Source organism: Chiloscyllium plagiosum, chromosome 29, assembly GCF_004010195.1.
Source record: "Chiloscyllium plagiosum isolate BGI_BamShark_2017 chromosome 29, ASM401019v2, whole genome shotgun sequence".
NCBI classification, from domain to species: Eukaryota; Metazoa; Chordata; class Chondrichthyes; order Orectolobiformes; family Hemiscylliidae; genus Chiloscyllium; species Chiloscyllium plagiosum.
In genome coordinates this window covers 30,345,482-30,367,028 of record NC_057738.1, presented here as the reverse complement: position 1 = coordinate 30,367,028, position 21,547 = coordinate 30,345,482, and the positions used below count along the sequence as shown (strand labels likewise).

At 39.4% G+C, this 21,547-nt stretch overlaps 1 protein-coding gene across 1 annotated transcript in view; it reads left to right on the top strand.

Annotated features, from left to right (window-relative positions):
- gmds (GDP-mannose 4,6-dehydratase) overlaps positions 1-21,547 on the top strand; it is a 652,848-nt gene that overhangs the window by 267,477 nt on the left and 363,824 nt on the right. The window contains exon 7 of the mRNA XM_043719391.1: positions 6,595-6,722. Within this exon, the coding sequence (XP_043575326.1) occupies positions 6,595-6,722 (128 nt within the window). The remainder of the gene's footprint in view (positions 1-6,594; positions 6,723-21,547) is intronic.

Genomic DNA, 21,547 nt, shown 5'->3' with positions numbered 1-21,547 from the left:
ATCTATGTCAGGTGCCATATCACTTGCCATTCACTCCTCCCTAAAACATCTTGACACCAAGAATAGCGACGTATGAATCCTAGTCATCGACTACAGTTCAGCCTTCAACACTTATCCCCTCGGGACTGATTACTAAACTTAGTGATCTTGGACTAAGCCCCATTCTCTGCAACTGGATCCTCAGTTTCCTGTCCCATAAGCCACAATCAGTGAAGATTGGGGACAATATTTCTTCCTTACTAACACTCAACACTGGAGCCCCCAGGAATGTGTACTCAGCCCCCTATTGTACTCACTGTATACCCATGACTGCGTCGCCAAATACCAGACTAATGCCATTTACAAGTTCGCTGATGACACCACCATAGTCAGTCGAATCTCAGATGGCAATGAAACAGACTACACATGTGAGGTGGAAGACCTGGAAAAATGGTGCACTGAGAACAACCTAGCTCTCAATGCTGGCAAAACCAAGGAACTCATTATTGACTTTCAGCAGAATGTGACCCATGCCCACCTACACATTAACAGCACAGAGGTGGTCAAGCCCCTGGGAGTGGTCATCCACAATGACTACCGCCCAGTGGCCCTAACCTCAGTGGTCATGAAGTGCTTTGAAAGGCTGGCCGTGGCATTAATCAACTCCAGCCTCATGCACTTGTTACAAAGGCCCAACAACATTTCTTTCTTAGGCAGCTGAGGAAATTTAGCATGACGATGAATACCCTTGCCATCTTTTATAGGTATGCCATCGGGAGCATTCTGTCTGGATGTATCACTACCTGGTTTGGCAACTGTAACATTCAAGATCGGAGACGGTTACAGAGAGTGGTGAACTCAGCCCGGACAATCACAAAGGCCAACCTCCCACCTACAGAATCCATCTACCAGGCCTGCTGTCAAGGAAAGGCCGCCAGCATTCTCAAAGATCCATCCCACCCTGGCAATGTTTTTCTACAACCTCTATCATCGGGGAGAATGTACAGAAGCCTAAACATATGCAGCAGCTGGTTTTGTAATAGTTTCTACCCTACAGTTGTTAGAATACCAAATGGACTCGGGAATCTTAACATTCATCTGTACCTGTGTTTTTGTTTTTGCCACTGTTTACCTATTATTTACTTATCTATGTTACTTAATTCTGATCTGTCTGTATTGGTCACAAGACAAAGCTTTTTCGCTGTGCCTTGGTACATGTGACAATAAATTCAATTCAATTCAATTCATTTCATGCATATGACAAATGACACATACATTGCAATTGGATTGAGGATCCTGAAAGTAAACATGCTTAGTTGAGAAAAGTTTATTTATTAATTTCCCATAATGTCCAAGTTGAAATGTTTCAGAATGCGCTTTTATTTTATGAATAAAGTAACAAGTAGATCTGATCTTCTGCTCTTTGTGCTTCTAACTTCATATAAAGCCCTTTCAGTCAGGTTTGTTCGGTAGGAAGCAGGAATCCTGGCCATGCTTATCCCCACTATGTCCATATTCTGTCACATTGAAGCCAATTGTTGTGCTGCTACTGTTGCATTTGCTGAGATTAGCTAACTCAGCACACACTAAGGATTAAGCAAAAGGCCAGCATTGATACTATGGAGGGTTGTTGGGCTGGACGAGATTACGGAAATGAGGAAGGGGCAGGAACATTAAGGATTTAAAAACAAGGATGCAAGTTTTAAAATGGTGCATTGCTCAATGTGGAGCCTTGTTAGTGTCCATAGGTGATGAATGAATGGATCTGGTGCAATTTAGGACAGTGCCAGTAATATTTTATAAGATGTAAGGTTATAGATGGTGTATGATGGAAGGCTGGCCAGGAGTGCATTGTAATGGCTGAGTGCAGAGGGGTGGATTTGGGAAGTATTATAGAATTGGAAATAAGTGGCCTTATAACATAGATACCTAGATATCTGACAAATTGCTCAAGTTGAACAGCTTGGTTCATCTTCTGAGTTCTCAAGGAAAGGGTTGGAATCAGTGGTTAGAGAACAGATTTTGTGGTTGGGAAGCCAAGGGAAGCACACTTCATAAGATCATAAGCAATCGAAGAAGAGTTACGTTAGTTTAGTCTGTTGAGCCTGCTCTGCCATTCAGTAAGACTGTCAATGATTATGGCTTTAACATCACTTTTTTGCCACTTCCTATAACCCTTAATTCCCTGTTAATCAAACTTCTGTCTAACTCTCCACTGAAAATATTCAATAGCTCACTCTTCATTGCTGTTGTTGCAAGATCATTTCAAAGAAATGTTTGATGGTTAGATTAAATAGTACTATTCTATTGTTAACAGATTAAGTTAAAACATGAATGGAATACAGAAGTAGGGGTATTTTACTACAATTGCACAAGACTACATCTAGAGTGCCTGTGTACATTTTTGTTTAGACTTAATTAAGAAACAACATTATGGGCCTGCAGTTTAGAAGAATGAAAGGTGATCTTATAGAGTCGTAGAGTCATACAGCATGAAAACAGACCCTTCAGTTCTACCAGTCCATACCGAACATAATCCCAAATTGAACTAGTCCCACCTGCCTGCTCCTGGCCATATTCCTCCAAATGTTTCCTATCAATGGACTTGTCTAAGTGTCTTGTAAACATTGTAATGGCGCCTATATCCACCACTTCCTCAGAAAGTTCATTTCACATGCGAATCACCCTCTGTTTAAAATATTTGCCCCTCGTGTCTTTTTAAAATCTGTCTCCTCTCACTTTAAAAATATGCCCCCTAGTCTTGAAATCCCCCATTCAAGAGAAAAGATTCCTGCCATTAACCCTAGCTATACCCCGCATGATTTTATAAACCTCCACAAGGTCACTTCTCAACCTCCTATGCTCAGCCTGTCTTTATAACTCAAACTTTCCACACCTGGCAACATACTGGTAAATCTCTTCTGAACCCTCTTTAGCTTAATAATATCCTTCCTATAACAGGGTGACCAGAACTGAACACAGTACTCGATTTAAAACATATGAGGTTCTGAGTCAGCTTGACAGGGTACATGTGAAAGGATGTTTCCCCTGTGACTTTCTAGGACTAAGGGGCACAGTTAAAACATAAAGGGCTCTCCCATTTAAGGTGGCAATGATGAGAAATACTTTCTTTCAGGAGGCCATAGTCCATTGAATTTTCTTTCCCAGAGAGTGGTGGAGACAGAGACTTTTAATATTTTTCAAGCATTTGAGATACATTTTTGACTAACTAGGGAGTCACAAGATATTAAGGATACACAGGGAATGTGGAGTTGAAGCAACAATCAAATCAGCTACGAGCTTATTGAATGGTGAACCTGACGGACCAAATGGCTACTTCTCTCCCAGTTAGTATATAAAATGAAATGCAATCTGCATTCAGTCCAAACATGGAGAAAATTGGAGTTGAACTAAATCCTAACAGAGGACATTCCAAGAATTCCAATTGACCTTGCTGATGTGCATTGTTGATCACCTCAGTTGGAGTTGGAGTGGCAACACGATCTCATTTGAAGTTAGAAAATGTTCCCTGGCATCTTCCAAGCCATTTCTAATTTAATTTGATTCACTATGGTTCTTTGTCTACGATGATTTCTTGTTCAGCAAACTTCTTCACCATTTCAACTAATCATCTATTGATTTCTCTGATGCAATTCCACAATAATTCAATGCTAAGTCTAAGTCTTCTGTTGCACTTGCATTTCCACTCATAATGGAAATCTGTGCTAAACTTGATTGACAAACTGTTTTAATTATGAGTGAATTATGAAGGCTTTCCTCAGACATGCATTTCTGGTGAAAATGAAAATCACTAACCTTGCATGTACAATGAAAAGGGGCTGTTCATTTTTAAATGAAACACTGATTTACAATGAGTGAATCAATCAGATTGTTTTGTTACATGAAATTACTGGAATATTAACCAGTGTTTTGGGAATTGCTCATCAGATTATCCAAGTAATAAATATGCAAGTTTAATGTGAATTTGAATTGGTCTAAAGTTAACATGCAATTATTAAGCAACTTTTAAAAAATAAACTCCATTGACTAGTCATGAGGTTAGAAGGACATAGCTGTTAATGGCATTTTGAGGTGGATTGCAAAAAACTGCTGGTTTCTACCTCTCTGTGGAGAAATGTGTTCAGTTTCAAAATCATGACAACAGAATTCAGATAGAGTACACCATGTGGGCATTAAAAACTTGTGTTCTACCCTTGAATTGAATATTGTAGGAGCAATGTAGTATGCCAGTAGGTTTTCAGTTGTTTGAGACTCCAGTTCTATAAGTGAAGCTGGGGGTAGGAAAAGGGGACTGAATTTGTCTTTTTGCTTGCAAAACCTTCATCGCTCATGCAGTTTTCTCTACGGTCTGAAATGAGTAAGTGAAACAACAGCAAAATTGTGTCATCAAGACAAAATAAGATATTTAAGCAGTAGGAAACCCACTTGGCTTACTTTGGTATCATCTGTCTTGCATACATTAGCTGTCAGCTAGGGCTCAGATCAAAAGCCTTTGGAAAGTTTCTCAAGTTTGTAATAAAATTGCACAAAGGATACATTTATGTTGTAAGATGCCTGCCTGCCAGTATTTTTCCAAACACAATTATAGTGTGGCTAATTGCCAGAAATTTTATTTTTCAAAAAAAAACAAACATGGGTAGCAATATATAAAAAATACTTATTTGTATAATTATTAAAAATTTAAATTGCTAAAAAAGAAACATTCACAAAATGTACAGTACAAAGTAAGTCTTTAAATGAAAAATGAATACTTTTATGAAAATATACCCATACGTATTTGAGTACCTGCTGTTACATAATGTTGATTTTGGCAGTCCTCAGCCAGCAAATTAGGTGTAATCTCTCTGATCTCAGTAGTCTGTTCAGTCAGCCATGGCATTCTCAGTGTCTGTCCATTTAGCTTTCCAGCTGTGCAAGGCCGTGGCTAAGGCAATTCTGTGCCGGAGTGTTGAAGATCACCCAGTTTAACAGCAGATGGCGGCTAGTGAAAAATGCAGCCACCAAGCTAGAGTTCAAATTGGGTTCAGGAACAAAGTTAACTTGCCTTATGTTGATGAATCTATTTTGTTTTCATTTATTCTAATGTGATTTTCAGTTAAATCCGAAATCCCAAAGATTACTTTCATCGATTCAATTTTTTTACTTCAAAGCAAGTTTAAAAGCTATTTTCATGTGTATATAGTTCAAGAATTTAAACCTCAAGTGTTTCTGTTACGACTCTGTTAATAAATTTATTAAGTGATTTGGTGTCTGATTCGAAAAGCTTTAACCAAGTTTGTTGGTGGAAAATAATTTATACTTAGTCTATAATAGACAAGAAACATTTTTATCTTTCTTTGCTTCTGTGCAGTTCAAACACTTGACTAAATTAAAAATGAAAACTTTTGGATTTTGGTAGATTTTACAGCAATTTGAATGTGTCTTGTTCAGTCCCCACAAGTTACATTGCCTGTGATTATTGTAGCCAGCTGTTTATCCCAGGTTACTAATATTCGTTGTTTTCCTTGGATGTTACTGACAAACATTCCTAAAATTGTATTAAACTAATTTGGATAATTTCAGTGGATTCAGCTGTTCAATCAGCTGTTCACACCTAGTTAAGGTACAATTACCTTGGCATCTTAATCCCATGTTTTTACTATCGGGTTACAGTTTGCACAGACTACAGGAGCAAACCTAGTGAGAAAGAGAAAAGCAGTGGGCTGCAGCATAAAAATTATCTAAGGATGAGGTAGCACCTGGGTCCAACTGAATCTGTTGTTGAATTAGAAGAATCATAAATAATTGGTTACAAAATGGCACTTATTTTTTACTGTTCACCTCATATAACTGGAAAATCTGCTAACAGAACACGGATATGTAATAGCAACATGGGATCTGCATATAATTGTCTTAGCCCCTCTGCAGGATTAGTAATGTTACTTAATATATTCTTAAATTTGACTAAGAGATTTACTGCAGCTTGTGGAAATGAACATTCTGTCATTTGTGCTATAAGCTTCCTATTGTTGCATTAGATTTTTCTAATGAGAATGTTTCAGTCTTTATTTTTTGACAATACAGTGAATCATCAGATCCATTCTATTTAGTGTCTTTAATTTTTTGTTTTGATAATTGCTGCTGTATGGTACTGACTTATGCAGTTTTAAAATTGATGTTATCTGCAAAGGCAGTTTATAAAGAAAGTTTTAAAACCCATTGCTTTCCACTTTATATCTTTGAACTTTCTTCAGTTTGAAACTTTAAACATTTCTAGGGAATCTGCACTTGGTATTTATAGGATTATTCTGCATTTGATTTTTATAGGATTACAGCTGCATCCAATATTATTAGTTTTGCTCCTGAATTGGAGATATAAATAGTAAATTAAAAATTAAGTATTTTGTTAAGAGGCTTTAGAAAGTTTTTTTTCCAGTATAAATGGAGTTCTTGACTGTTTGGTTTGCAGCTTCTGGGTTTACTCAACTAACAAATGATACAATAATATGAAAAAATCTAGTAACTCTTCAAATGTTAAATTAATTTTGTTTCTCTTTTGATACAATTAAACAATTAGAATAACTATACTGATGTTATCTGTTATCTTTGTTTCAGGGTCTAATTTCGTAACTCGGAAAATTAGTCGGTCAGTGGCTAAGATTCACCTCAGACAGCTGGATTGTTTTAGCTTGGGCAATCTGGATGCCAAGAGAGATTGGGGTCATGCCAAGGACTACATTGAGGTAGGCCATTGGCCAGAGGCTGTTCAGAAATAGTTCTCTGCCTGGATGATACGTTTCATGCATCATCTCAAAAAATTGCTTGATCTGTATGGTGTATCTTGTGAACTTGTGCCAGAAGAGAGTTGCTATCACAGTGTACAGTCAATTACAGCCAAGGGAATTCAGTTCCATGGTGGGCTACCCCAGTCCTGACCTGACTAAAAAACAATCTTTCACTTCATTCAGATCAGTTATAAGTTTACGTTTCACTGGTAACTTACTGCCAGAGGGTCTTTCTGAATCTTTTACAACAAATTCAGTTTTTATCCCTTCCTGAACATTTTTCCCCCTTCTCTCCTTAGTTTGATGCAGAAATGTAAGAGCATGTTTGAATTTTACAATATATTTAATTTCATTTTCCATTCTATAGTTTGGAACAACTGTGGAGACTATTTAACTCTACTAGACAGCAGCAAAAATAGTGTCTGGACTGGCTAGCTTGTTTCCCTCAGTTGGGTCCTGACAGGTTTCCTGTGCTTACAATGCTATTTCTGTCTTTTTGAATCATACATCCCTGGGACACAGACACTGGTTTTCCAGAACTATTTACGTAATTTAAACAGAAGCTAGAAACCTACAAAGCAAAAAAAGCTGACAGTTTAATAAGGGTGCGGCAACAAGTTTATGGTAAATGCCTCTGTGTGGGTTTACTTTCTATGTGAAAGAAAGCAGCAAATCCAGATGTCTGCTACTGGAAGTGCAAACACCACAGAACGTTATACTGATGATATATTTGGTTCCTACCTAAATTCCAATGATAGACTTAAACTAAGCTTTTTGCAAATGGTATATAGTTAAACTAAATTTTTATCCTATTAGAAAGGTCAGTCTGCAATTACAGATAGAGGGAGAAAATTACGGTTTTCTTATTTCATGCTTCCTCATCACAATTTTCCTGTGTTAAACCTTTCCTAGTACATGTATTCTTTGGCATAAATGTGCTTCTATGGAATTTTGTCCAATCTGCATCCACCTCACAAGTTGTGGAAGCTTAAGAACTGAACTGTGCAAATGTCTGATTCATTAGTTCATTACTAAACTCACCAAAGGTCTAATTCATTAGATTTTATTAAATTCAGGGGTTTTTTTTGTTTTTTTGCTGCTGTTTCATAATCCAAATGAAAATCTAGCACTCGTAAAGATTGAATGAGTCTGGTTTAAGATAAATGCTGTGGTTGCTAACAAATGGCAGTACAAGAAGCCAAAAAAAATAGAAGACCAACTTTTTTTTATTAAATTTGGCTAAAGGTCTAGGCTATTTAAAAAAAAAAGCTCAAGACTGCTCTGATCTTATCTGTAGTTTCTGCAGAATTTAAAGCTGCCAGTGTCAGGCACATTTTACTACAGGGTGTTTAACAGTTCTTAGTTTACATATTTTTGAAGTCCAGTGCAAAGGTAAGTGAATAAGTAGCAAAATATTTCTGCTACATTATTTCAACTGATAGGGGGATGCATTAAATATATTGTGTCCATTACTGCTGCCTTAGTATGCAGTCTGTTCATGTGAGATGATATATCTGGTTATAATGATCATTCACTGATGCTCAGTAATTATTTAAAATACAGTGGATAGTCCATATCTTTATACCTTCTGGGGGATATTTTGCGTTTTTCAAAATTCCAGATTATGAACTGTAAATAAATGCGTTAAGAGGATAAATGCAGGGCTATGGGGAACGGGCAGGAAATGGGATCTTTCAAAGGACCAGCATAGACATGGTGAGCTGAATGGCCTCTTTATCATTTCACGATTGCGTACGAAAACATTCTGTTCATGGCTGTTTTACTGTGTATACGTTGCCTGCAAATGACATTTGAATTACATCACGCTTAAGTACTGCTACCAACCATCATCCTCTCACTTGAGGAAGAATGGCCTGATTCTCTGGACCACTCATCAATTGGAATCAACATTGACTGGTTTCTGCATGGAGTAAACTGGCACTGTCTGTACCTTCTCCTTAGCTTTGCTCACCTTAGCACACACCTGTCACCCATAGTTCCACTGGAAGTCCAGTAAAAGAATAGACTATGATTCCTGATGTGACTAATACAAACGCTCAATTTCAAAGGATTTTAAGAATATGCAATTTAACTCTACAGCTTTTAGATATAGATATGACTACTGCTGAACTATTCTGATAATGTGCAATTTTTCTTTAAAAAAAACAATGCTTTTCTCTCCATTTTTCTGTTCTGAAGATTGTGATTTCTTCTAGGGAAATATTTCCATGAGTTTGCTTTGCATCTTCCCAATAGCCATTCTCAATGTTTGGGCTAAAGAAAGGAAGACGTGCACTTATGTAGCATTGTGTGCAGCCTCAGAATATTCCAAAATGCTTTACAAACAATAAAATACTTATACGTGTAGTGTCTGTAGTGATTGGAGAGCACAACAGTCAATTTCGAAATTGTTCCACTAACAACAGTGAGATAATGGCCCGGTGTTCTTTTTGTTTGGTAATGTCAGTTGACAGATCAGTATTAGTGAGAAGACTAGAGAGAGCTTTTGTGCTTTTTTTTTAAATAATGCCCTAGGATCTTTTGCAAATAATTAAGAGGATGAGTGGAGCACCAGAATTATGTCTCATTTGTAAGATGCCTCTTTGACAGTGAAGAACTTCTGCAGTACTATTAGCTAGCATAGAGGCGGTGGCTCAAATTAAGATTTTACAACATACAGCATTTCCAGAAACATCACTGGTTAGTTTTCAGGAACAGGAACTCCAGCCAACTTTGCTTTTTTAACTCTGATGTTGAGGACAACATCCTTAAGACCCAGATATGAGTATCCAATTCAACACAGATTGAACCTAACCAGTCAATATGTTTCTGCTACTCATTGCTTACATCAGTTAAGCTAAAAGGGTGTTTCTGGATTCATTGCTGAACCCTCACGATTCAATGTAAGATCATTTTGCACATGTAGCTGATGACTTCTATTGCTCTGGTAATTCCTACGTCAGTACTCTTTCAAGAGTTCCCCATGTTTATTTACTTTGTCCTGCCAAATGCATTCATAAAGAACCTAATTTAAACTTAAAAGTGCTATTCACTTTTAGGTTTTATATACTCTAGCTTCGTACTATATTTCAAAATTAATGGTAGCCATTTATTTAAAATGCTAATGCTAGGTTTCTAATAATGCTGGAAAGATGCATTTCATATTGATTTTTAATTATGTCGAAGATATTTGTGGATGATTATAGAATAATTCATTGAACTTCTGTTATCCGAACTATTTTCACACTTCGATAGAAATAATGTTCTAGTTATACATGAAGTCAATGAAGAGTCAAGTGAGGATATACATTTAATTGAATGCTCTATTAATAATGGACTGTTATAATACAGTTAGAAAAATGAACAGTTCTTAGTTAGGTCTGTAAGTCATTCAATATGCTTTGCCAGTTCCTCTCTCTTAAATATGATAATGGCATGTACTTATATAATCGTTTACATTGGAATTCTACGATAATAGTTTAATCCTGTTTTCATCAATGATCTGTAGATCGGTGTGACTAACAAACTGCCTACCAAAAGATTTAAAACATATATTGACTTATTGGCTGTACATCATGTAAAGAAACATTTTTATACGTTCAAATGTGAATTTAGCACCCAACTTAAATTTGCCACTGGGATTGTAAAATGAGATTAACTTTTTTTGCTATGACATATCCTCTTGTTTTGCATAATTACTTAAATTACACACCAGGTTTCCATCTTTGAGTCCACATTTTGCTCATTTACACAGTGCCTCTGAGGTGTTGCTCTTTCACTTTAAATGCCATAAATAAGCGGCTATGGTGGAGATGCATGTGCTTGAAATGACACCGAAACATGGAAGTGCGGCTAAAATGAAGGTCCTGCTAAATTGCATAATTTGAATTCTTTTTCCTCCATTTTCCTACCAGCATTCAACCAGATAAATAGGCCAGAAGCACTCCTCTAATTATGGCCTCTAGTACATTTCCACTTTTAACTGCTCAATCATTGATAGTCATGCTTTCAGTTGCCCAAGCAATATGCTCTGGAATTTCTCTCTGCCTCTCCACCTCTCTTTCATCCTTTGAAATGCTACTAAAAACCTTCCTCTTTGAACAAACATTTGGTTATCTGACCTAATATTTCCTTATGTGGCTTGGTGTTCTGTGAAGCACCTTAGGAGGTTTTATTATGCTAAAGGCATAACATTATTTTATCTAATGGTTATTGTTACTATCTGGGTGTTAGGCAGGAAGGGCTGTGCCAGAAAGCAGTAGTCGAGAAATGGAGTAAAGGCGTCACAAGTTTGCAGAGTGTGAGAGGGTGTGGAGAGATGAGGTGTTGAGGAAATCACAGGTGGCTGGAGATAGGTTTGATGAAGGGTTGATAGGCCAAGAAGGTGATCACAAGAAGCTGGTTGGATTTGGGAAGTAAGAGAAAGGCAAGAGTGGACATTGAACCATTTGAAAATGAGACTGGAGAAGCAATATTGGGAACAAAGAAATGGCTGAAAAGCTGAATAGATTGTTTGTATCAGTTTTTACAGTAGAAGACAGCAGCAGCAAACCAGAACTTCAAGGGTGGAGAGAGGAGTGTAGTGGCCAGCACTCAGGAGAAGATGCTGGGGAAGCTGAAAGGTCTGAAGGTAGATAAATCACCCAAACCAGATGGACAACATGCCAGAGTTCTAAATGAGAAAGCGAGGAGACTCCAGGAATCACTGAAGTCAGGGAGGGTTCCCGAGGCCTGGAAAATGGCTAATGTAATATTCGTGTTTAAGAAGGGAGGGAGACAGAATACAGAAAACAAAGGCCTGTTAGCCTGAGCTTAGTCATTGGTAAAATTTTAGAGACCATTATTAAGGATAAGATTGCAGAGTACTTGGAATTGCACGATAAATTGGGGCAGAGTCCGCATGGCTTCATCAAGGGGAGGTCATGTCAATAAATCCAATAGAATTCTTTGAGGAAGTAATGAGCAAGTTAGACAAGGGAGAGCCAGTGGGGGTTAGCTATTTCAATTTCCGAAAGGCCTTTGACAAGGTGCCACACGGTAGGCTAAATAAGTAAAAGGCAATGGTGTTAGGAGCAAAGTACTGACATGGACAGAGGATTGGCTGATTTGCAGAAAGCAGAGAGTATGGATAAAGGTGTCTTTTTCAGGATGGAAGCTGATGATTAGTGGAGTTTTGCGGGGGTCATGTTGGGATCATGATTATTCACATCATCCATTAACAATCTGGATGGAGGAACTGAGGGTATTGTTGCTATGTTTGCGGGTGACACAAAGATGGGTGGAGTGTCAGGTAGTGTTAAGTAAGTGGGGAGGCTACAGAAGGACTTGGACTGGCAAAAGGAGAGAGGGCAGAGAAGTCGTAAATAAAATACAATGTGGAAAAGTTGAGGTTATGCACTTTGTTGGAAGAATAGAGGTGTGGACTATTTTCTAAATAGGAAAAGCTTCAGAAATCTGAAACACAAAGTGAGATGGGAGTCCTAATTCAGAGCTTTCTTAAAGTTAACATGAAGGTTCACTTGACAGTTAGGAAGGCTAATGCAATGTTAGTATTCATTTCAAGAGGGTGAGAATACTAGATACACCATTGAGGCTATCTAAAGCTCTGGTCAGACTACATTTGGAATATTATGAGCGGTTTTGGGCTCTGTATGTAAAGAAGGATGTGCTCATATTGGAGGGGGCCAGAGGAAGTTTACAAGAATGATCCCAGGACGAGGGGCATGTCATATCAGGAGTGGTTGAGGACTCTGGGTCCTTATTTAAAAAGAAGGGTGGGAAGGAATCTGATAAAAACTTTTTCTGCTCCGGTATATTATGGTCTTATAGTCTTATGGTTTAAGCACTCTGCTGTTCTTAGACCATAGGCAGTGGTGAATCTAGCAGCTCCAGCTCTTTTTAGCTGCAGGATTATCCAGTCCTTGGGTAGTTGTTTATTTCCATCCTGGATTAATCATGTCACTACAACACCGGTGTAATATCATTGAAAATTGCTGTTAATGCTGGCGAACTGCTGTTGCTTGCAAAGATTTGCGACAGAATTTTATTTCAGTTGATCCACAGGCAGCAGGAAGGCTTGTAGAACATCCAGAATCTGTCTACCAAATAAGTTAGTTTTGCTACGGTTGTTTAACTGAACCAAGGCAATAGATTCCAGTGATCAAATCAGCTGGGGAGAATGACTCCTCAAATCTGTCAAAGGAAGTATTTCTAATTAAAGAGATCCCAGCATGGATTAGAAAGGCTGAACTACAAACTGGGATTACTGAAGTTGCAACAACCAAAGGAATAGAAAAAAAAAATCCGGGAAGTTCCCCAGGACTCTACCCTTCAGTGGAGGTTTTGCCACAAGATATCAGAATGCCTGCAAAAAGATGATTTTGTTCATGAAAAGGAGGAAATGAACAATCCCTCTTTTCAAACAGGCATGCATGGAAAATGCCAAGGAAGTGAACAACAGGAGTCGTAATGACAATGAATAGTGGATACAGAATGTTGTGGCGGGAAGGGGGGTGCGCTTGAGAAAATTAATGACATTGCAACTTCAGCTGGCAAGCCCCATGCTCTGAGTTGCCCAGCATTTTTATGCACAGCCCTCTTCAGACTAATGTACCTTTCAGCTCCAGTCATTCCTCTCCTTGCAGGCAACTCACCACCACTATCCACTGTCCACACTCACATCTCATGTTATTGTTCTCTCGTACTCATATGTCACAGATCCCGCTCTGCAAATATTACCCTTCCCTCCTTTCCACTTAAGTTATTTCTAATATTAGTAGCTCCCTGTTTTCTCTGCATGCTAGTGGGGCTGAGGATATATGAATGTGCCCCTCCCTATGCTAAACCTCTTGATGGTTTTTGGGGAAATAACTGTGCTTCTCTACTCCCATCAAGTGCGTGCCCAGGGTCCCCATTTAAATCTAAGAGCATGAGGTGGCGCCAATACAGTCATCGATGTAGCGGAGGAAAAGGTGGGGAATGGTTTTGGTGTTGCTGCAGAAGATGGACTATTCCACGTACCTGACGAAGAAGCAGGCATATCTGGGAACCATGCAGGTGCCCATGGCTACCCCATTAGTCTGGAGGAAATGGGAGGATTCGAAAGAGGAATTCTTGAGGGTGAGGACCAGTTCAGCCAATCTAATGAGTGTGTCAGTGGGAGGCACTGCTTGGGTTGGCAGGAGAGGTTGAACAGTTCATCAACTTCATGAAGCTACACTAGCACCATTCCCCACCTTTTCCTCTGCTACATGGATGACTATATTGGCACTACCTCGTGCTCCCACAAGGAGGTTGAACAGTTAACCAACTTCATAAACACCTGCTACCCCGACCTCAGGTTCACCTGGATCATCTCAGGCACCTCCCTCCCCTTCCTGGACCTCTCCATCTCCATTTCTGGTGATCGACTCAACACACTCATCAATGACAAACCCACCGACTCCCACAGCTACTTGGACTGCACCTCCTCTCACCCTGCCTTGTGTAAAACACTACTCCTTATTCCTAATTCCTCCGCCTCCACTGCATCTGCTCCCAGGAGGACCACTTCCACCATAGAACATCCCAGATGGTCTCCTTCTTCAAAGACCGCAATTTCTCCTCCCACGTGATCGATGATTCCCTCCAGTATATTTCATCCACTTCCCACACCTCCATCCTTGAACCCCACCCCTCCAATTGCAACAAAGACCGAACTCCCCGGTCCTCACCTTCCACCCCATCAATCTCTGGATACATTGCATCATTCTTTGCCATTTCTGCCACCCACAAACAGACCCCACCACCAGGGATATGTTTCCCTCCCCATCCCTATCTGCATTCTGGAGAGACCATTCCCTCCGCGACTCCCTTGTTAGGTTCCCCACTTCCACCCCCACCACCACCACACCCTCCATTCCCAACACTTCCCCCAACCACTGTAATAAATGCAAAACCTGCGCCCACACCTCCCCCCTTTACTCCATCCAAGGTCCCAAAGGATCCGACAGATTTACCTGCACTTTCACACACGTCATCTACTGTGTCCATTGCTCTTGATGTGGTCTCCTCTACATTGAGGAGACAGGACACCAACTTGCAGAATGTTTCAAAGAACATCTCTGGGGGACACGCACTAAACAACCCCACTACTCTGTGGCTGAACAATTTAACTCCCCCTCCCACTCTGCCAAGGAAGTGCAAGTCCTGGGCTTCCTCCATCGCCAAACTGGAGGAAGAACACCTTATCTTGTGCCTTGGGACCCTCCAACTACATGGGACCAATGTGGATTTCACTAGTTTCCTAATTTCCCCTCCCTCCCACCTTCTCCCAGATCCAACCTTCCAACTTGGCAGTGCCCTCTTGAACTGTCCTACCTGTCCATCTTCTTTCCCATTTATCCATTCCACCCTCCTCTCCAACCTATCACCTATCCCAGGTTGACAGGGTTGTTAAGTAGGCATATAGTGTTCTAGTTTTTATTAATAGAGGGATCGAGTTCTGGAACCTTGAGGTTATGCTGCAGCTGTACAAAACTCTAGTGCGGCCGTACTTGGAGTATTGTGTACAGTTCTGGTCACCGCATTATAAGAAGGACGTGGAAGCTTTGGAAAGGGTGCAGAGGTGATTTACTAGGATGTTGCCTGGTATGGAGGGAAGGTCTTACGAGGAAAGGCTGAAAGACTTGAGGCTGTTTTCATTAGAGAGAAGAAGGTTGAGAGGTGACTTAATAGAGACATATAAGATAATCAGAGGGTTAGATAGGATGGACAGGGAGAGCCTTTTTCTAAGTATGGTGACGGCGAGCACGAGGAGTCATAGCTTTAAATTGAGGGGTGATAGATATAGAACAGATGTCAGAGGTAGTTTCTTTACTCAGAGAATAGTAAGGGTATGGAATGCTTTGCTTGCAATGGTAGTAGATTCGTCAACTTTACATACATTTAAGTCGTCATTGGACAAGCATATAGACGTACATGGAATAGTGTAGGTTAGATGGGCTTCAGATTGGTATGACAGGTCGGCGCAACATCGAGGGCCGGAGGGCCTGTACTGCGCTGTTATGTTCTATGTTCACCCTCACCTTCATCTACCGATTGACTTCCCAGATACCTTCCCCAGTCCAACCCCTTCCCATTTATCTTGCAGCCCCCTTGGGCCACCCCCTCATTCCTGATGAAGAGCTTGTGCTTGAAACTCAACTCTCCTGCTCCTCAGCTGCTGCCTGACCTGTTGTACTTTTCCAGCACCGCACTCTTCGACTCTGATCTCCAGCATTTGCAGTCGTCATTTTCTCCTCTCAATTATTTTCCCCAATTTGGATGAGCAAAATTAAGTCATGAGGGGACAGTAAAGCCAGATGGAATCATATTTGTAACATTATGATGGCTATTGTACCAGGAACTACATTTCGAGATCTACACAAGCCCAGGTATCAAACAATTCTAAGGAGACTTACCTCTCTACCTCTTCTTTCAAAGAACCAGAGAAAGGTGGGTTAGAATCAAACCTGGCATGGGGAAAGACTTAATTAAGACAAAAATAAATCAAAGTGAAAATGTACTTTAAAATTTGACCTTTTCTAAAATCTCTACAAAACAATTGACTACATATACTTTAAATGATTCCCTCTGGGCTGAAGAAATTGATTGGCATTGTATTAACAACCGTCATGCCAAAAGGTACTTATGCCAGTAGTTATGAGCCCTAATTTTCTGCAATGAGTTTAATGGGCATTTAACACAGTAAAATGCTCTCAAAAATGACATGGAGACTGAGGCCACTTGTGCAAAATAACTCACAGCATTTTGAACTATTTCTTAATCTTACTGGCCGTTTGTGGATGAGGAACGATGCATGCTATTAAAACACAATTATTTTTCCAGGGAGAATTGGGCCTAATCTCTGAGAATAATTGGCCTCAGCCCTCTAGTTATTTCTGCTGTTTCCCCTTCTTGTCCCAGACTATCAAGCCTGTTTTATCTCTGAACTATGTTGCTCTCCAATTTCCCAACATGCCCTTTTAGAGTTTGTCGTGTAAATAAAACTCACCTACTGTTCCCACCAAACCTTTGGCCTTTCAACTTATCTTCCTGTCTCCAATAATATCTGGCATTGAAGTTGCTTTCGTTTCCTCAAGTGTTGTCCCTCTTTTTAAAAAAACTATACATAATCACCCACTTTCTCAAAATCCACGAACCACACAATATTTTTCTTGCAAACTGCCACATAACCTCCAGTAAAGCTTTTCCTCTCCAAAGTGGTAAACATATTGCTACCTGTCCAGCAATGATTTTGATTAAATAGCAAATGTATCTGAATACGAGGTTTTAGTTTTGTCTTCCAAAAAATGATACAAAGTTTGTTAAATCTGGTATTCCGTGGCCTGCTTCACAAATAAGTGTACATTTCTCAAACAAATTATTTTATTCCATTGCTATTGTGGCTATTTCTAGGCTACTGTCTTCAAAGGCCAATGAACTTGTTACAATTATAAGGTGTACAGAATTTCTTCTGTTTTGTCAACCTGCTGTGGTTGTAACATGTTGCTAAACATAACATTTTAATTCAACTTCAGTATTTTTATTTATCATTTTAATTACTTGTTCATATTATTACAAGATGAGCTTTTGATATTTTCACAAACCATCATTTATATAAGAAAACAAGCTTCTGTTTAGACACTCTTAATTATCATGAAACCCTTAGTAATTATATAACATCAAAAGAGAAAAATTGTTTGTCTGAATCTTTTGTTTTCAGAAAAAAAAATTGAAGTATGAATTAGTTGATATGAAATTCTACTACATTTTATTTGAGCAATGAGCTAATATTTCCAGGTGTCAGGTTTTTCTTTTCTTTGATTAATTTGCGAAATAGGAATACTTGTTTTAAGTGGTAATAAGTTTCTCGAATCAAGATTCTAAGGGGTATACCCAAAAATTCAATACTGTTTGAGAGACAAAGAAGGCTCGTGCTTTTAGAACAAAGGAGACCATTATTTTAATAAGCTTATCTAGAAGTGGACAGATCTATTATTTTGAAATAAGATAAAAATTAACTTAAATATGTTGAGACAATGGGAGGTCATTACATATTACAAGAATCGTTAGACATTTAGGCCTGGATTGTCCTTGCTGAAGCTAACTTTCTTTACGGAATATCAACGAGCTTCACTACGTAAACTTGTATAGAGACAGTTTCCAATGAAAGCTCACCCCCACAAAGTAACAATGATACTACTATCACTTTGAGCCACTTGTCCTGGTGCATGAAGGTGATCGGAGTCTGGCTTAATCCCCTTTTCCATTCATTGACTATACTTACATATCAATGACATTATAAATTTCATAATATTTGGAATGAATGGATTCGTAAAAGTGATGAGTGGGAAGGAAATTTGAATGCTCTTGGTCAGGCAGAGCAGAAATCTTGCAGCAGCGAATTGATCGGATGCGATTTGTAAAGTTTAAAAATGGCAAAAACTTAAATGCGGCCAGAATGGCTTTGGTAGCAGCATCCATGAAGGGGCAGAGAGTGCCGGGTTAAGATGCAGATCATTGGCATTCTTTACAATATTTCTGTCTGAGAACCTGAAAAGGGAGACTGCTGGGCACTAGAAGACACTAAGAGGATGGCGCAAACTCCATGAAAGGAGAGGGGGAAGTACAGACAGTCTGCAGCCTGCAACAAGTGATAGACCCCCATATTTTACACAAAGAGGTTCAATTACCTCATTGGCCATGGTAAGAAAGACACTACTGCCAGTATGCATTCATTGCCATTCACAGACTTTATTCTGCTCCTTTTTCTTTGTTTTCCCATGTGTACAGGTCAGGGAAGCTATTCTGCAAAGGGCATCCTCTGCAAATACTAAAGCGCTTTCTTCATTCTAACTGCTCACTCTAGCAATACTCATTGTTTGGCAGTAGGTATATTACTGGTTGTCAGTGAAAATTTGATCCTTGGGTCTACACATTCATGCAGGGAGAACACTCCATATCTCTCTCAACTGACTTTCACATTGACTCTTCCCACTCCAAATGAAAAAGTGGCTTACAATCAATGACACAAAACTACAAACAAAGAAGAAACAGTAGTCCAAAAATCTCTGAACCCAGGTGAAAAAGAATTGCTAACATTTTGAGCAGGTCGAAAGGCAACAGTGGGGAATGTGCACAAGCAGTAATGATGACACCCACTTAGCCAGAAGTAGTTAGTGAGCCAAAAGGGCTGTGACCGAGTGAAACACTATACATACGTGTGAACTTGAAAATGAAAAGAGTGGAGAGTACCATCCTCCTTGATATTCTTTTAGCTCATGCCTTTTTTAAAGCACAAGAACAATTAATCTTATAATGAAAATCCATTTCTTTGTCAAAGAACTTGCTAGGACTTGCAAGCAGTATTAAATAGAAAACACACCTATAAACAAGCTTGAACTCAGCACTTAGTTAATTAAACTCAAAGCAAGATGGTAGACTCTGACTGGTCAAGGCATCGTCCATGAGAGTGCAAAAGGGATTGGCAGTGCCCTTAACTCTTCCTCAATGAAAAAGGTGCATTATATGAACAATGGGATAGGATTAATAAAAACGTCTCATAGACAAAGGATATATATAGGAAGAACTTGCCCCAAATATACCTTAGCCAGTTTGACTTGCCTAATCTCCAGGGCAGCCACTATCAGGGGATCTATAAACAATTCCCACCATAGCTTCTTCCCTTTAGTATTTCTTCAGTTCACCAATACCTGTTTGCTCTATAATTTGCTTTCTGAACTAAGATTATTTCTGATTATTGTGCTGATTTTGTTGTTTATTAAGGGAGCTACACCATCTACTTTTGCTTCTTTTCTGTCAATCAGAAATGTTAAATGCCCTTAAATGTTCTTGTTCCAACTGTGATCACTTCACAATCAAATCTCTGTAATAGCTTTCATATCAGACTCACATTTCTGTTTGTACTATCAATTCATCCATCTTGTTACAAATAATGTCTGCATTCAGATAAAGATCCATTATGTCTGTCCTTTATCATTTTTGCTCAATTTGACTTTACTTGCTGTGTTTATAAGTTCTGTCTGGATGTATCACTACCTGGTATGACAACTATATCATTCAAGATCAGATATGGTGACAGAGAGTGGTGAACTCGGCCCAGACAATCACAAAGGCCGACCTCCCATCCATAGAATCCATCTACCAGGCCAGTGTCAAGGAAATTCCGTCAGCATTCTCAAAGATCCATCCCACCTTGGCAATGTTTTTCCTGAACCTCTACCATTGGGGAGAAGATACAGAAGCCTGAACACATGCACCAGCTGGTTTCATAACAGTTTCTACCGTACTGTTGTTAGAGTACTGAATGGACTCTCAAACTCTTAACATTCGCCTGTACCTGTGTTATTGTTTTTGCTGCTGTTTATCTGTTATTTACTTATCTATGCGACTTATCTCTGTGATCTGTCTGTATTGCTCGCAAGACAAAGCTTTTCATTGTGCCTCGGTACATGTGACAATAAATTCAGGTAACTTCAATTCAATTCTGTCCCTTCCAATCACACTTTGGTTATCATTACCGACATTACCACTGGATTAATGCCTTACCTTTCCAAACCTCCCCTCATAAACTCTCCCTTCACTCTATTGGGCTTAAATCCCTCTCTACAACCCTAGTTACATGATTTGCAATGCATTGGTCCCAACATGAAAGCTGTCTCTTTTTTCACCAATACTCTGTGAATCAAACCCCATTTTCTCCATAACAATCTTTGAGCAATTCATTCAACCCTCTGATTTTGTTTACCCTCTGCCAATTTCTTTATGGCTCATACAGTTGTTCAGAGATAATGAACTTTGTGGTTCTTTTTCATTTAGTTTAGCTGCTCATACTCCATCAGCAGAAACTCTTTTTGGTCCTGCTTATGTTATATGACCAGTTTAGCTCAGTTGGCTAGATTATCGGTTTACACAGCAGTGTAATGTCAACAGCGTGGGTTCAATTCCCATCACCAATTTGGGGTTACCATGAAGGACTCTCCTTCTCAACCTCTTCCCTGTTTGGTGGCCCTCAGGTTAAATCACCAACAATCGCTTCTCTCTCTAATGAGAGAGCAACCCCAATGGTCTGGTATGACTGTGGCAACACAACAACAACATTATGACCCATGTGCACCACGGCAACCAGATCCTTTTCCTCTCCATTCCTGAACAGATGTCCCTAACCCAGGCATAGGGATTGGAACAAGGATTGGCAATCTCCATAACCCTTCCACAATTAAAAACAGAGGTGCAGTGATTTAGGATTAATGAAACAGCCCATAAATAAAGTACGTTTATCTTGAATGAAATTGTAAATACAGCATACCTTTGCCAATCTGATTTGTCTAATCTGCAGGCAGGTTTTAGCAGGGAACCTTTAAACAATTCCCACCACAACTTCTTTTCTTTGCTATTTCTTCAGTTCACCCAAACAGGATACTACAATTTGCAATGCAGCTTTTGGTACTCGTGCTCTCAGCTGCAGGGAGCAGTGTCTGCCTGTATGAGTACACCCCCTAACGTGAATTGAATGGCCCCACTAGCACAGTGTCAAGGTCAGATTGCTCATCCTCCCTGCAGTTCCTGTTCTCATCCGTCCAAGCTGCAATAACCCCAAACCTGCTGAAGAATTGCAAGGGCTGAAATTAGTGCATTCTTTTGGATCCCCCATACTTGTTTTCCTTTCAGTCACACCCTCCTGTTCCTAACCATAAATGAAATTTGTAGTAATTAGCTGAAGGGTTATGACTGCCTTGTGG